Source organism: Ornithorhynchus anatinus, chromosome 1, assembly GCF_004115215.2.
Source record: "Ornithorhynchus anatinus isolate Pmale09 chromosome 1, mOrnAna1.pri.v4, whole genome shotgun sequence".
NCBI lineage: Eukaryota > Metazoa > Chordata > Mammalia > Monotremata > Ornithorhynchidae > Ornithorhynchus > Ornithorhynchus anatinus.
This window is the reverse complement of record NC_041728.1, coordinates 50534111-50551194: the sequence shown is the minus strand read 5'-3', so window position 1 is coordinate 50551194 and position 17084 is coordinate 50534111. Positions and strand designations below refer to the sequence as shown.

General features: G+C 40.6%; 1 protein-coding gene across 5 annotated transcripts in view; it reads left to right on the top strand.

Annotated features, from left to right (window-relative positions):
• FOXN3 (forkhead box N3) overlaps positions 1-16840 on the top strand; it is a 368264-nt gene extending 351424 nt beyond the window's left edge. For 3 of the 5 annotated variants that reach the window (XM_029058898.2, XM_029058897.1, XM_029058904.1), the window contains one exon: positions 10158-10707. In XM_029058898.2, the coding sequence (XP_028914731.1) occupies positions 10158-10707 (550 nt within the window). Of the gene's footprint in view, positions 1-10157 lie in introns of all 5 variants that reach the window. The other 2 variants (XM_029058903.2, XM_029058902.2) reach the window with 1 other exon arrangement.
• Positions 16841-17084: the final 244 nt, after the last annotated feature.

Below are 17084 nucleotides of genomic sequence, written 5' to 3'. Positions count from 1 at the left end.
CTTGAATTTACAGTTATGCAATACATTTCATTTGCTCTGTTGAGTAATGTAGGGTCATTTGCCAGTAGAGAGTTGAAAGAAAGAGCTAGTTAGTAAGCAATAGTCCTGAAGGGTGAGGATAGTTTACAAAACATCTACTAATGCTACTATCAGTTATTTGATAAGAGCCCCTCACATTTAAAAAGAAGCCATTTATAGACATTATGCAAAGTGCTGCACATCTGCCTGCCTGTTCACTCAGGGCAAGTTGGGCCCCCGTGGGAATGCAACTAGTAGGAATGAGAGAATATAAGTGGCATTGTTCAAATCACCAACACTATATTTAGTTTCTTTAGTCCCCAGATCGTGGTGGTATTTAAGAGCTTGCTGGGTCCCCAAGCACTGTAGTAAGTATTGGGATAGATACATGATACATGATAATCAGATAAAGAAACAACATAACCAGTGCATAGGGCAGGAGCCTGGTAGTCAAAAAGGACTTGGGTTCTACTCCCCGCTCCTCCACTTGTCTGCTGTGTGACCTTGGGCATGTCACTTAACTTCTCTGTGTCTCAGTTACATCAGCTGTAAAATTGGGATTGATTGGGAGCCCCATGTGGATATGGACTGTGTCCAACCTGATTAACTTGTATCTACCTTAGCTCTTAGTACAGTGCCTGGCATAGAGAAGGTGCTTTAATGAGTATCATTGGAAAAAAAAAAGCTGGACATAGTCTCTTTCAAACATGGGGCTCTCAATCTCAGGGGGTGGGAGAACAGGTATTAAATCCCTATTTTACAAATGAGGAAACAGGCACAGAGACATAAAGTGACTTTCCCAAGGTTACACAGCAGACAGGAGTAGACCTGGGATTAGAACCCAGATCATCTGACTCCCAGACCCGTGCCCTTGAGGCTTGTTGGACTGTTTCATTGGGAGGGTCCCACAAAATTCAGCAAGGCTTGCTCATCACAGTAAGGGCTGTTGTCTTGTTTTCAGTCTCTTTTTCCTTCTACCCCTTGGTGAAGGAAATGTGGTGCTAGAGGAATAGGAGATGAGTATCATTCAGAGACTGGGGGAGGAGAAGAGACTTCCACCTGACAACTTGAAAGAGTATCCTGATGGGTGTGAGAACCTTTTGTCTCTCCCTCAGTGCCAGTCTTGCTCAAAGTGGAAAAAATAAGTAGATCTGGGACCTTGTGATTTTGGGCATGATGTTTCTGGTTCTTTAGCACAATGTTCTTTCTAGTAGCATATTACTCTAAGGCAAATTTCTAGGTCATTGTCAGTATTCCCAACAGCAAAATATGATTTTGTGATAAACTTGAAATGTGATGAGTATGAGTCATCACATATTAGTATATTAGAATAAGGATTTTTTTCTTGGTGTTTTAAATGCCTGGATTATCCTACTTTGTATTTTCTTCTATATTCCAAACTTTTCTTTTGGTATAACCTAACTTCCTACCTACTACTGACTACTAAATCGAGAAAGGGGTTCTTAACTACTCTAGGGTTTTGTTCATTCAGTGTTTATAAATGATCATCTTTATTCTTTTTTTAATGATACTTGTTTAGCTTTACCATGTTCTAGGGCCTCTACTAAAACCTGGAGTAGGTACAATATAATCAGATTACATATAGTCCTTGTTCCACATGGGGCTCACAGACTAAGTTGGAGGAAGGAGTATTTTCCTGATGAGGCATCTGAGTAACTCAGCAAGAAATTTACAGAGCTGGGTCATCTGATTCCCAGGCCTGTGCTTTTTCCAAGTATACCACCTTGCTTCCCCATTCATATTTGATTAGGAGAAATGCATGTCACATGAAACAATTCATAAACATTAGGGTGTTGTGAGGTTTTTTGTTTTTTTTAACCCAACTAGTCGGTAAACCTAATGTAAACTACACAGTAGAGAATCACAATAAATCGGCTAATAATAATAATAATAATGTTGGTATTTGTTAAGCGCTTACTATGTGCAGAGCACTGTTCTACGCGCTGGGGTAGATACAGGGTAATCAGGTTGTCCCACGTGAGGCTCACAGTTAATCCCCATTTTACAGATGAGGTAACTGAGGCACAGAGAAGTTAAGTGACTTGCCCACAGTCACACAGGTGACAAGTGACAGAGCCGGGAATCGAACCCGTGATCTCTGTCTCCAAAGCCCAGGCTCTTTCCACTGAGCTACGCTGCTTCCCCAATCACTTGTACTTTCCCAAGCACTTAGTATAGTGCTTTGCACACAGTAAGTGCTCAATAAATATGATTCATTGAATGATTTGTAACAGTAATAAAAAATGTGGTGTTTATAAAGTGCTTACTATATCATAAGCATTGGTCTAAGTGCTGGGGTAGATACCAGGTGATCCCACATTGAGCTCATAGTCTAAGTAGGAGGAAGAGAAGCAATTTATTATAGTAAATATAATTTATTCAGCATTAGAGAAGCACCATGGCCTACTGTAAAGAGCACAAGAATGGGAGTTAAAGAATCTGGATTCTAATCCCAGCTCTGTCAGTTGCTTGCTGTGTGACCTTGGGCAAGTCGCTTAACATCTCTTCACTTTCCTCAACTGTAAAATGGGGATTAGATACCTGTTCTCCCTGTGACTTAAACTGTGAGCCCCCTGTGGGACAAGGGACTATGTCCAACCTGCCTAACTTGTGTCTACTCCAGTGCTGCAAACAGTGCTCAATATGGAGCAAGCCCTTAACAAATATTATAATTGCAATGATAATTAATTGTTAAATTAGTAACAATAATAATAATAATTTACTCTGTACTGAGCACTATTCTAAGTGCTTGGGAGAGTACAAGAGAATTAGAAGACACGATCCCTGCCCCCAAGATGTTTACAGTCTAACGGGGAAGACAGGCACTAAAATAATTTACAGGTGGGAGAAGCAACAACAAGTTTAAAGATTTGAACATAAGTGTTGTTGGGAGGACACAGACCTTAGTCACAAATTGCCACAACATTCCTGGCAACCTAAAGCTTGTGTAGACATGGCCCCCTATTGTCGGTCAGGAAGGAAAAGAGTGATGTGGACAGCTTCCTACATCCTGATGGTTTTCAGAGTGCTGGTGGCCTGAAAAGAGAAGGGTCTGGTTCTAGTGGTGTCAAGTGGAAATGGGGAAAATTTTTAAATGAATCCCTTGAGTGAAGGTCTTTACTCTAAATTATAGCCCATGTGGGTCAAGCTTTTCTGCACCAGAGGTCTTTCTCTTTCAGCCTCTCTGAGATGGAAATTGGCAAAAATTTGCAAAAGTGGCAGAATCAAAAGTCCAGTCAGGGCCTAGAAGATTGAGCTGGGAGGTGGAGAGGGGAGTGGCAAGCCATTTGGGACAGCCTTTAAAGAAAAGAGAACCAATAATCATTATTATCATTACTATTAATAATAATAATAATTGTGGCATTTGTTAAGCACTTACTCTTTTCCCACCACAGTACTAAGCACTGAGGTAGATAATCAGTTCCCACAAGGGGCTCACAGTCTAAGTAAGAGGGAGAACAGGTATTGAATTCCAATTTTGCAGATAAGGGAACCGAGGCCCAGAGAAGTGAAGTGACGCACAAAGTCACACAACAGATCCCGGGTCTTCTGACACCCAGGCCCATTTTCTTTCCACTAGGCCACACACTGCTTCCTAGTCAAAGCTATCAAAGAAGTTATAATAATATGACTTTTTCTTCTGCTGAACAGCTAAACACAAATCCTGCTTAAATATAGTTTGGCCAAAAGTAATTTGCAAAATATCTTACCAGGAGGGTTCAGGATTTGAGTTTTCCCCAGGAGAGAATTAATACTAGGTTTAGTCTGCAGATTAGTAACAGATGATTTTATTGAACCGTGTAGCTTAAACTATTAGTGGCCTAGTAAAATCAAGTAGCACTAATTCATGCTAATGTATGATAATTTTGAGCATCTTTACATGTAAATTTAGCTAAAAATGAAAAATTGCCATCATTTGAAATGCATCCCATTTCACTTTAATGAATGATTTTGAGGAGATGGTTATAAATTCACCTTACAACTAGTGCAGGATGGCTGATTTCTCCTTTAAGCATTTGGCCTCCTGTAATGACAACCCCTGCCGGGGCAAGCCATCTCCAAGGAAGTGCAGCTGGCGTGCACAATCATGAATGGCCCTGCATTTCGTTATTAATAATTGAAGGAGCTTGTCTTTTCCTGCTGAGTTCCATATGTAATTTATGGATCATAAACCTATTCTAAAATCTAGGAAAAAGTCAGGTTTAGTGAGTTAGAGGTGAGCATTCGTAGTTTATTTCCACCTCCTGAAATTATATCGACATATGTTTTTCACCTTAAGCCATTGTACGTTTTTCACTTGGAATGGACATGGAAAGAAATGTTGATTCCCTGCTGGTGTTTACCTGATAACTGTCTTGTCCAGTGTCTGGTTGCGTCTCTCGGTCAGACCATCAAAATATATGAGAATCTTATCAGTCGCATAGTTGCTTCCACCATATATTTCCACCTATCCCTCAACCTCCCAATAGTGATAGGGGTGAATGTAAACTCTTTTGTGGGCAGGGATTGTATCTGTTTATTGTTATATTGTTATCTCACAAGTGCTTCGTACAGAGTCCTGCAAACAGTAAGCACTCAATAAATACAACTGAATGAATGAATATAGTATAATATATTCTCAAGTGCTTATCAATCAGTCAACAGTATTTATTGAACATTTTATATGTGCAGAAAAGTGTACTAAGCTCTTGGGAGAGTACAGAGCAATGGCATTAACGGACGTAGTCCCTACCCATATTACAATTACAGTCTAGAGGGGGAGACAGATATTAATATGAAAATTAATTAATGAATATTTGTGTCAATATGCTTAGTACATAGAATATATAGAATAGTACATAAAATAAAATATGCTCTGCTATAGTAAACACTCCATAAATAATAATAATAATGGTATTTATTAAGCGCTTACTATGTGCCAGGAACAGTACTTTCCATTGATTGATTTATGCTGGGTTTGGAGAAGGGTCTAAATGAGGTCATGCCAAAGAAGAGTTTCTTCTTGAGAATGTGCATGCTCTGGGGAGGGAAGAAGGGAAGGATCAGAAAGAAATAACACCAAAGAGACAAGATATGCAAAGAATGGGGACTTTCTTCTTTGAAAGGAGCTGTTCCAGGCTAGGAAGAGGCGCTGCCATTTGGAGTTAGGATAATTCACTGAATGCCAATTGTATGCAGTATTTGGGAAAGTGCAGTAGAGTAAGAGATGCAGTTTCAAGTGCCCTCTTGTCTTTCTCTTCCTTCTCCCCTCTTTTTTTTCTTTTCATGTTCCCCCTATTGCCGTAATGAAATAGCCCCTGCCTTATTTTGCAATGTGGGGCAGTTATGTAAGTAAATACAGTCAATCTTTGATTTTTTTGTAAAGATTGGAATATAAAAGGCATATGTAATCCAGGTTTCATCTTCAAGCTAGTAAGGATCAGGTCTTATTTTCCAGGATGAGTACTCAGACCTGATTTGTGTGTTTTTCTTCACCCGTGGTCTGATTCCCTCAGCCAGATGAATTTGGTTCATTCTCCTGTGAAACTTCTTCATGCTGTTTTTGAAAGGACCATTTTTTCTGCCTGTGCATTTGGCATCCTTAATTGTCAAAACACCAAAGGAGGCAGAATACACCATAAGTCATATCATTGCTATAGCATTTGTTTTATAACACTGCCAGATCCCTACAGGTATGTAAACTTCCCCAGGGCAGAACATAGGGGCCTGGGTGGCCAGACCCTATGTCACTTGAGTGAGTTTTGTCTCTCTGTCCCCTGTCCTCTTTCTCTTTCTCTCTCTTTCTCTCACTCTCTCTCTCACACACACGCACACATTTGTTGGGTTCCCCAACTTTCCAGATTTGGGTTCAGTGGCTTCAGCTCGTCTTTCTCTAAAACTAGGCCTTGAGACCAAGACTCACTGTTCTTAGACTCTCTGGCCTTAGCAAGAGGAGTTAGGAGCTGTGCTGCCTATCAGGAGGTGGAAAATATCATTGCAAGTAGAAGCCAGGTAGGACATAGATCATGATTACCAAATGAATGAATTATGTAGGGTATTTTTATGGTGTGATGGTCTGTTATGGAATTATGTCCCTGTAGAATATTGCTCTAAGTGCTGGGAGAGGTGCAGATCAATCAGGCTGAAACAGTTTCTGTCTCACATAGGGCTCACTCTCTAAATAGGAGGGTATTTATTGAGCACTTACTGTGTGCAGAGCACTGAACTAGGCATTTGGGAGAGAACAATATTTGTTAAGCACTTTATGCCAAGCACTTTGCTACACACTAGAGTACAGGCCTGTGAGTCAGAAGGACTTGGGTTCCAATCCCAGATGTGTCACTTGTTTGCTGTTTGATCTTGGGCAAGTCACTTCACTTCTCTGAGCTTCAGGTACCTCATCTGTAAAATAATAATAGTAATAATGATTATTGTATTTGTTAAGTGCTCACTATGTGCCAGGCACTGTACTAAACACTGGGATGGAGACAAGCAAATCAGGTTGGACATTCCCAGTCCCGCATAGGGCTCACAGTCTTAATCCCCATTTTACAGATGAGGGAATTGAGGCCCAAAGAAGTGAAGTGACTTGCCCAAGGTCACACAGCAGACAAACATCAGAGCTGGGATTAGAACCCATGTCCTTCTGACCCCCAACCCCGTGCTCTATCTACTTCACCATGCTGCTTCTCCAATGGTAGTTAAGACTGGGAGTCCAAAATAGAACATGGACTGTGTCCAACCTGATTCGCTTGTCTCTATCCCTGTGTTTAGCACAGTGCTTGGCACATAGTAAGCCCTTAACAAATACCATAAAAAACCAAAACAGGTGTAAGATAGTCCATACACAGTTCTTCTCCCACATAGGACAGTCTCAGTAGTGGTAACTGGTAGTGAATTTTCATTTTACAGATGAGGTGCCTGAAGCTCAGAGAAGTGAAGTGACTTGCCCAAGGTCAAACAACAGACAAGTGACAGAGCTAGAATTGGAACCCGGGTCCCTAACTCCCAGACCCTTGTTCTTTCCACTAGGCCACACTACTCTAGCTGGCCAGTTTCTTGTACAGATTCTTACTGACTTATTGGGATTTCTGGCTAGAAGGAAAAGAATTGGCAGCAATGGTTCTTCCTTTTCCTCTTACCTTTTTCTGCTGCTGCTACTGAACAACATTGCACTGAAACTAATAATAATAATGGTATTTGTTAAGCACTTACTATGTGTCAAGGACTGTACCAAGTGCTGGGGTAAATTGAATCAGATCAGACACAATGTGTACCACATCGGGCCCTCTGTGTAAGGGGAGGGCAGGGGGAGAACAAATATTTAATCCCTATCTTACAAATGAAGAAACTGAGGAATTAAGTGACTTGCCTGAGGTAACACAGCAGGCAGGTGGCAGATCTGGAATTAGAACTCAAGTTCTTTTCTCTTTCCACTAGGCCATGCTGTTGGAATGTGTTTTTGTCTCTAGGAGATGTATGTGTGCATCTCTGCACTTCTGCTCATCCTGATGATTCCCTTCCCCTGACATGAAATTCCCCTATCTCTTACTCGGCACCCAGCTCATCCTTGAATATAAATTTCTTTATTTGGCTCGCGTCTACAAAGTATGAGTCTTTCTGCTCTTATTTTCCCCCATAATGCAGGGGTTGCACTCTTGCAAAATCCTGTATTAAGAAAAACACATGCTGTAATATTCACCCATTCACCCATTCCAACAATATAGCAGTCAGTCCGTGAACTGTATTTATTGAGTGCTTACTGTGGGCAGAGCATTAATGGAAGCACTGGTGATGTGCACAACTGTTTCATCCTCCATTGCAGCATCCAGCATCCAAAACAAGGTCACATTATCAAACACACACTCCCTAATTCCTTAGTGACAAAGTTTCATTGCTTATAGATCAAGTCGGGCCTTAGAGGGTGGGGATTCCCTTCCTGGGGAGCAGAGCTCCCCACTAGGACCTTGCTGGGCCCGGCTTGGAGGAGTTCTGGGCCCAGGCCACCAACCTTGCCCCCTGGGTCTGAGGTTTTGACCCCACCGACCAGGTCCCTCTGGGCCTGCCAGACCCGAGAATGGACTGTTGGGTCCTCAGAGATTTCCAGGTGGTGGCGACCCCGGGCTTCCATGTCCTGAATGAAGCTAGTGGTTGGGGCCCTAAGGGAGGTGTGCTGGAAGTGCCTCTCCTGCACCTATTTGTCCTGAACCAGAACCCCCAGGTCAGGACAATGTATACACCCTCTAGAATGTAAGCTCTTTGTGGGCAGAGACTATGCCTTTTATATTGTCTTATACACCCCCAAGTGCTTAGTACAGTGTTGTGCACACAGTAAGCGCTCAATAAATATGATTGATTGATTAGCAGTGCTCTAGCCAAAACGTGTAGTGCAACACATGGCAGGAGTCTCGATCAATCAGTCAATGATATTTATTGATCACGTATTGTGTGCAGAGCACTGTCCTAAGTGCTTGGGAAAGTACAGTACAACAGAGTTGGTAGGCATATACCCTGCCCCCAACAAGCATACAGTCTAGAAGGGGAGACAGATATTCATACGAATAAATAATTTATAGATATGTACATAAGTGCTGTGGGGATCCATAGCACAATCATTAGTGTTTATTGAGTGCTTATTGTGTGTAGAGCACTATACTAATCACTTGGGAGTGTACACTAGACATAGAAGATAAGCTCTAATACTCATAGAGCAGAGGAGACAGACACTAAAATAAATTACACATAAGAGAAAGAAAGAAAAGGGAGCAATGTTGAGGATCAATAGTATTTTTTGAGCATTTTTTGAGTTTTTTTGAGTATTTGAGTACTGTAGATAGTACTTTAATAAGTATTTGGGAAAGTATAATAGAGTGAGCAGGCACAATCCCTACCCTCAGTGAGCTTACAGTCTAGTAGGGGAGAGGCAGATACTAAAATAAATGCCAGGTAGGTGTAAGCACCAGAATTTAAAGATATATATGTAAATGCTTCCATAGGTTGTGGGCCCCTGAAGTAGCACAGAAGTGCTAAAGTGGAACCTATGAGGAGTAGAAATTAAAGAGGGAAAGCTTCCTGGAGGAGATTAAATTTCAGAAGAATTTTAAAGATGGGGGGGACCAGTGGTGAATCAATTGTAAAGCAGGAGGGAGCTCCAGGCCGTTGGGTGGCCCCAAACAAGAGGTTGGCAGTGGGTGAGACAAGGTCATGAATAAGGAGCAGTGGATTTGTGTCCCAGAGAAGAACCAAGAGAGCCAATTAGGGTACAGTGAGAGAAAAGATTGCATCAGTATGAGGGAAAGACCTGATTAAGCTCCTTAAAGAATCCATTATAAGTACTTATTAAATATCCAGTTCATAAAAGAAAGGAATCTTTGCTAAGCTCCATAGAACCCCTAGTTGAATACTGATTCCAGGAATCTTAAAATCTAATTATTATTGTTGTGCATCCCCTAATGCTATAGAGGTTCATCCTGGCTATTCATCCAAGCTGCCAAACATAACCTACCTGCAGAAATGGGGATTTCAATTTGCCCTATCTAAAGGAGAGGAAACAAAAAATGTGCTGCATCACTGATGCTTACTTGCAAGTATATGCCCATCCAAGGCCTTGAGGTTGTGAGTGACCAGAGTGCCATAAACTGGCTTTCTTTTGCCCTAGGCAGTTCCAGAAAGCTGAGATGACCAACCTTTCAAGAATCAGACTTGTTGTTCCCTCGGAGTGCCCAGTTTAGCCAACGTTGTCAGCTGGTTGATTCCCAAATCTTTCCCGATGCTGATGTGTGAAATCCAAATGCCGCTTCCTTTTTTTTTCCATGATAATAGGTTAAGCTTCCACTGCTGTCAGTTAGAAAGTGTTGTTTTGACTTGTAAACTGCACAGATTGATTGGAAATGTCATTGATAGAAGATAAATATGGGAAGTGTCGGTGTCAGTGTTTTGGGTCGTTCCTCTCAAGCAGATCCACCTCCCCAGGTACTAGGCCTGCTGCTGCTCCTACTGGCGGTGACTACCCTGGTTGTCCTTGTTCCACATAAGCCAGTCACTGTTTGGCATTTCGACCGGAAGTAGCATCTGTGTGACTTTGCCTGTGGATGATTAACATGTTCATTTCCCCTTTCTTCCCACCTTCTTCCCGGCAGGAACGGCATTGCGAATTGCCGGATGCGGACAGAAAGCGAGCAGTCCTGTGGCTCCCCAGTGGTCAGCGGTGACCCCAAGGATGATCACAACTACAGCAGTGCCAAATCTTCCAATCCTCGGAGCACCTCCCCCACCAGTGACTCCGTTTCTTCTTCCTCGGCCGATGACCATTACGAGTTTGCTACTAAAGGCAGCCACGAGGGCAGCGAAGGTAGTGAAGGTAGCTTCCAGAGCCATGAGAGCCATAGTGAAACCGAAGAGGATGACAGGAAACACAGCAGAAAAGAGACCAAGGATTCTTTAGCTGACAGTGGGTATGCCTCTCAGCACAAGAAGCGGCAGCATTTAGCAAAGGTGAGGAAAGTCCCCAGCGACACGCTGCCCCTTAAAAAGAGACGTACGGAGAAGCCCCCGGAAAGCGACGATGAGGAGATGAAAGAAGCGGCCGGCTCTCTCTTACATTTAGCAGGAATTCGATCTTGCTTGAACAACATCACCAATCGGACGGCAAAGGGGCAGAAAGAGCAAAAAGAAACCACAAAAAATTAGAAACAAATCATGGATTTGTTTTGAACTTACACAATTTTGTTTCAGCACGTCAGGAGAATTCTAATGATTTGTGGCAATATCAGCAATTTTTTTTTTTGCTTTGTTTTTTGGGGTTTTTGTTTTGTTTTGTTTTCTTTTCTTTTTTTTCGACCCTTAAGAGTTTTATTTTTAAAGGAGATTGAAGCCATAGAACTCATACTGACACTCAGCTGATTTACAAAAGCTTTTCATTACCTGAAGACAAAAAATGTAAAAGCCAAAATTACCATTGCTTTCTCCAGCTTGTCAGAAATGCATGGTTGACTACGCAGTGACATCCACAGTTACGTGATGGGAGTACAATTTGGAATCGGATATTCCCCTTGGCATCTAGAAGAGATGCACCCAAATTAGTGATTATTAGGCCCAGCCCTTAGGTTAAAAAAAAAAGACCAACAAGATTGAGTTTCAGTGAATGTGAATAAAGAGATTTGGGGGGGACAGGAAGCAGCCCAATCCTCACAGAAGCAGGAACCTTCTAGAGGCACTTGGATACAGTTGTGCCACAGAAGTCTTTGGGATTCTTGGCCCACAACAGGTACAGTTAGGGCTCCAGGGACTCTGTGGCTCATCCATGAGAAGACTGATAACTTTTAAGTGGTGGAAATTGGAATGGTGTACCCAACGAGTTTCAGTGAAATCATGAGAAGAAAAAAATGGGGTAGATTGTTAGTGATATCAGTAACCATTGAGTTCTGTCCTCTCTAGTCAAGTAAAATCATGTTCAAAAAGCCATAAGCCTGAAGATTGGCACTGCGTACAAAAAAGAAAAAATAATAATACCGAGAACAAGCTATGTCTTCTTAACTGCCTGAGTGAAAAGCAATCAAGTCTAAGAAATTACAGTAGATATTAAGGAAGGAAATAATGATACAGATCTTTTTCTGGGGATCAAAAATACTTGATCTAACCAGAAAAGAAAAGAAAAAAAGCTACGAAACCTGCCATTAGTATTATGCTGTATTTAAAAATGTTTCAAAGCATATTGATGGACGAGCAAATAAAACATAACCGAGAGCTCCTATACTGCCCTCAGAATGGCATATGCAGTTAATGTCAGTCAGGATTCATCTGTGCAAAAGTGATCACCGATTTCCAGACACAACCAGCGTAGCCAGCAGAAATTTCTGATCCACAGTGCATGGATTCCTTTGGAAAAAACAAAAACACAAACTTTTTTTATTCAAAGATAACAAAGTTCTTGTAAGGTAAATAATGTATTTAGCATGAAGCATGAATTATTTTCATATAAATATAGAAACTAGAGAAAAGGCTAGGCCTCTAATTTTTAAGCCTTTAGGCTTAGAGGTTCTTTGTTTTGGGGGGGTTCTTTTTTGTTTTTTGGGTTGTTTTTTGTTTTGTTTTTCTTTTTGGTTTTTTTGAAGCAGGTGTTTAAGGTTTAACCTTCTTCAGGGACAAACACTGACTGTTGGGGAGCTTACTCTGCAATATAAAAAAAACTTCACGCTCTGGTAGGGCTTGGATGGTTGAACTATACTGCCTTGTCTGCACATTCAGCCCCCTTTCCCCCTCACTTCTCTGTTTTAAAAAGTTTGTCCTTTCTCTCTGTCTGTACATGTCGAACATGACGCAATAATTTGAGGGCAAATTTAGTAGTGAGTGTGTTTGATAGAATCAAGAGAGTAATGGGAAGCCTAATTGGGACAGTGATTACAATGTGTTCAGGGTTTAGGAGTCAATGATAATTTTTGCTGATTTGCCATAAGAAGGGGAAAAATATTAAAGGGCCTTATACGATGGTGTTCTGAGCTAATGGTACAATGATAAAGAGGAAGTGATACAGGAATTAGAAACTCTTCTCCCATGAACAATTCACTGCTAGAGTTGAATTTGTCTGTCAGTGGGAAGGACTTGTGAATCAAGCAATCTTTCCTGCCTCGCTGTACTTGAAAGAGTATTTTGGGCAAACAATCTGAGCTACAAGATCCTAGTATAGACAACAGGACAACGTTATGACAACTGAAAATTTCTATAGCTTTTTTCTAAAAAGAATAAAAATCCACACAACAATGAAATCTTTTTCTGCTTTAAAAAAAATCTGAAGAGCAAGTTACAAAGGAATATGACTTTCCACTCGGTGGCATGAAATAAAAACCATCCACCTTGTGGATGGAGTGGATTTGAAGGTTTTGATTAGGAAATGGGAGGATTGGGTAGCTCATTAGAGCCCATTCATCAGCCAGTGCTCAGGGAGTGGTGAAGTGCAGTAAATCAGGTCCAGAGGGCCAAGTGTACAGTCCCCCCTGGTTATTTCCCCAAGAAGAAAATTAAGCACACTGCAGGCAAAGCCATTTAATAGAACCTGAACTCTTCCATCTATTATTGGGTTTGGCGGCAGTACACTCCAGGCCCGATCAAGGGAGTCAGGGTGCCCCCATTTTGAATGGACCCAGATTTGATTTTCTCTATTCTTCCAGACTCTGCAGTTGCTGACTTCCATAATGTCATTCAAAGAATGGGTCTTGTATTCACTTCATAGTACTGGCCTATCCTATCAGGCTAGGTTGGATATCAAAAAATCCTTACCCCAAACTCCCATCCCCAAACCTCTGTAAACCCAGCATTATGATCCTGACTGATGGAGGAACCGAAGCCCAACATAGCTCTGGCAAGATTTTTCTCCTTCCTCCTCTTAAAAAGCAAAAACAAACCCACCACAAAGTATTGTGTGGTGTTGCCCAGGATTCTATTTGAAAAGTATCTGACTCCTCTCTTGGAAAATGTTAAAATGTAAAGTATGATATTTGATGTTCCAGATTCTATTGGAAATTTATAATTATGTTTTAAAAGTGTGTTCTTCACCTGAGAACTAGTCTTTTGCATAAATACCTCATCAAGCAACTTTTTAATAAGTGTTATTTAACCAACTTTTACAAGCATCCTTAGGGACCATTCTGGGAAAGTCATTCAGGAGACTTTAGAGAAGGGGCTTCCTTTTACTGGTAAAACTGTACACCCCATGAACCAAAACAACAAGCAGATAAAAATTAACCTTTTTTTAGAGTCCTGAACGAAACCTGTGGGTGAGTCCCCACTCAAGACAAGAAAATTGGGGAATTTGGTGACCAATGAACAAAAAAGCAATGGTCGGGAGAAGCCTGGAACCTAAACCCAGTCTAGAAGCAAATGTTTTATAAAAAATCTTAAAATCCATTTTGGTCCCGAAATCTCTTTGCAAGCCTTTTGAGCTTGCTTCCAGCTTGCATCAATAATACATTTATTAGTTTTCAAGTAAACCTGCCTCTCATCATCTTTAAGACAGCATTTTTTTCTAGTGGACAAATGCAACTCTGGGGTTGGCCAAGATGTCATTTACATACCTTCCCTTTTGAAAACATGCCTTGTTTAAAATTCTATAGTCAAATAGACAGAAACCACCCACTCAGAGATGTGATCTCTGTAATACGGTACAAGGCGCTTTTTGAGAGGTTCTAAGGAGAAGAAAAAAATGGATTTTTCCCCCCTTAAGCGTGTAGCCCGCTTTTTTGAATCCCATCATTTTTAACCCCCTTTTAGGACCATCATCCCTTAATAAACATCCCTCCCTACCAAAATTCCAAATCTTTTCACTTCCTGCTGTTCTTTTGCCCTGCCCCCCATCTGAAAGAAAATGACTAAATCCACAATAAGGGTGCCAGAGACATCAGTCAATCAGTGGTATTTATTGAGCTCTTCTGTGGGCAGAGCACGGTACTAAGCACTTGAAAGAGCACAATGCAACAGAATTGGTAGACACATTCCTTTCCTACAACAAGCTTCATCTATACTTAAATAGACAACAGTGAATTTCCATCATGAAGGAAGATTTGAAGGCATTTGAAAAGTCAGGTCCGAGACTGAGCACTGACTAAGGAGCCCTCTCCTAAAACAAGTTTTTCGATCCATCCTGCCACAGTGCTTAACTTCGGGAAGGCTGAAGGTCTGGTGGATTTGCTGGCTCAGGGGTTGGGTGCAGCCCGTCTTTGCCTCTATAATCATTTTGATGTCTTTCATGTAGAGACCCCACCCCCACCCCCCTCACACAAGCAAGGATGAAGCCATCCTTAGCTATGCCAAGTCCACCTGTCTGTATTTGAAGTACGTGTTGTTCCCACAGAGCTGATGGGCTTCCAGGTTCACCCAGAATGTCCTGTTTGGGAAGGTGATCAGAAATCACCCCCCAGTGGCAGAACGAGAGTGTTGGAAAATGGGATCGAGTGTTATTCAAATTCAAATCTGATTTTTTTTTCCACTTCATTTAGAAGGGGACTGGTTTCTTTCTGATGGATCACAGCTGCCCAGAAACTGCTTTTTCTCGAATGGTTTTTTGTTGTTGTTTTCTAGGTAGACAAAGTTTTTGTTTTGGATTTTTATAATCTAGATTTTTGCCACCAAATGATCATTTTAATCACGTGCATCCTCTTATTGTGACTGAGTATCAGTGTTGACAGTTTGACCAGTTATAAGTCTTTAGTGTTGTAGTTCACAGCCCTCCAGTAATATATCAAACACTGTTATGCACATAATGCAGCACTGTGATCTAATTTAAATAATACTTTTTTATTATTTATACTACTATATATACTATACATCAACACTTTTGCTATATAACCTAAGTGATAACCCTTTTTAGTTACCTGCCAAACTCTGAATTTATGTTTGGTTTCTATTGCAGTTAACACAGTTACGAAGTTGTAATTATGTCTTTTTCTTTGTAACGTAACGTGGAAATCAAAGTAAATACATTGTGTGTCATTTCCTGTTCTGAGCTGGAGTTTAATGAGGATTTACACATAACATTCAGTGTTCTGTATAAATCTGCCTCCCTTTGTGAATCCATCTGTTAACCCCCTTTTTTATTTTGGAAAGTACTGATGATGGTGGTGAATTCCTTTTGTTTTACATTTCTCACTAGTACTGGTTATCCTTGAATTAAGCACAGACTTGTCAGCTGGGTTGCTTTAGCATTAATAATGTACATGATCCTACTATTCTTCCACAGTTCAGCAAACAAGTACTAGCTTCACTGACCAAAAATTAAGAAAGGTTTAAAAAAAAAAACAACAACAATAACAACAAAAAAAACCTTTAAAGAATCCAAAACTGATGTGTCAATGGTGCTGTCTCTTTGCTCGTGTACATTTGAAATCAGAGCTGTTGAAAAGATCACTTCTGAGTCATTGTGTTAATGTGTAGTCTTTCCTCTTTTTGGTTAATGTTAAAACCAAGAATATTATTTTGGAAGTTTAGAACGGTGTTTTTCACTGTATTACATTTGCAACAGGTGCAGGTGGCCTTTTATTACTCTTGCAAATAGTTGGTGTTCCATAGTAGATTCGCAATTACTCCAATATGGTTCATCTCAGTCTTCATCCTTTCATTACTGTGGCCTAAAATCCTGATTCTCTTTTTAAGAGATTGAAACTTAACTATCTTTCAGTTTCATTTCTCTCCCGTATGTGTGTACATGTAATGACCGATTCCATGCCTACATCATTCACACTCGCTACTTAAACTGCCATGGTAAAAATACTGAGAAAAAAAAGTATTTGTGTGTCTGAAACATGGTATACCTATACATTTTTTATACTATGATTCTGTAACATTTCTGAGTTTTTTTTTGTTTTACAGATAAAACAGTGATAAAGCAATCAAAAAAACCAAGAGGTTTTCATATCATATCTTAAGAGTTCTCTGTCCTGTTTTCTGGCCAATGACCTTACCTGGCCAAATTTAGTACAGTAATAAAATGCCAATTTTTTTTTCTGTTTTTGGTGTATGAAACTGCCAATATCATGAATAGAAAATAAGAACTGTGATGGGGGAAGAAACCGTGATGTTAAGTTGTATTTGTGTTTCCCTACGAAAGAAGTTCAAAGGCAAGAGCAATCAGCTGACCTTTAGGGAATAAGACATTGTTGATTTAGAGGCATACTTGCATTTTACATTTTCTTGATGTGTAATCATATTGCCAAAGACAAACTATTTCATCAATTATTGTAAATAACACTTTCCCAAAACCTACCATAAAGTTTCTGTGATGTATTGTCTTCCAGTTGCAATAAAAATTACTGAGTTGCATCAATTGAAAAAATAGTTAGTATGGTGTGTACCTGGCTTTCGATATGTAACTGCTGAGCAGTAAAATCATTTATATTTCTTACCTGCTTTAGGACTTCTGCTTATTTTTATGATCCAGCTTTTAATGTTTAAGTCATGCCTACCATGCGCCCCTCCCTTCCTTGCTTGCTCACTCCATTCTGAGGAGAACTAACCCAATGGTTTTGGAAAATGTCTGCTGCCGTGAAACCAAATAGCCTGGGGATCAGCATTGCTGG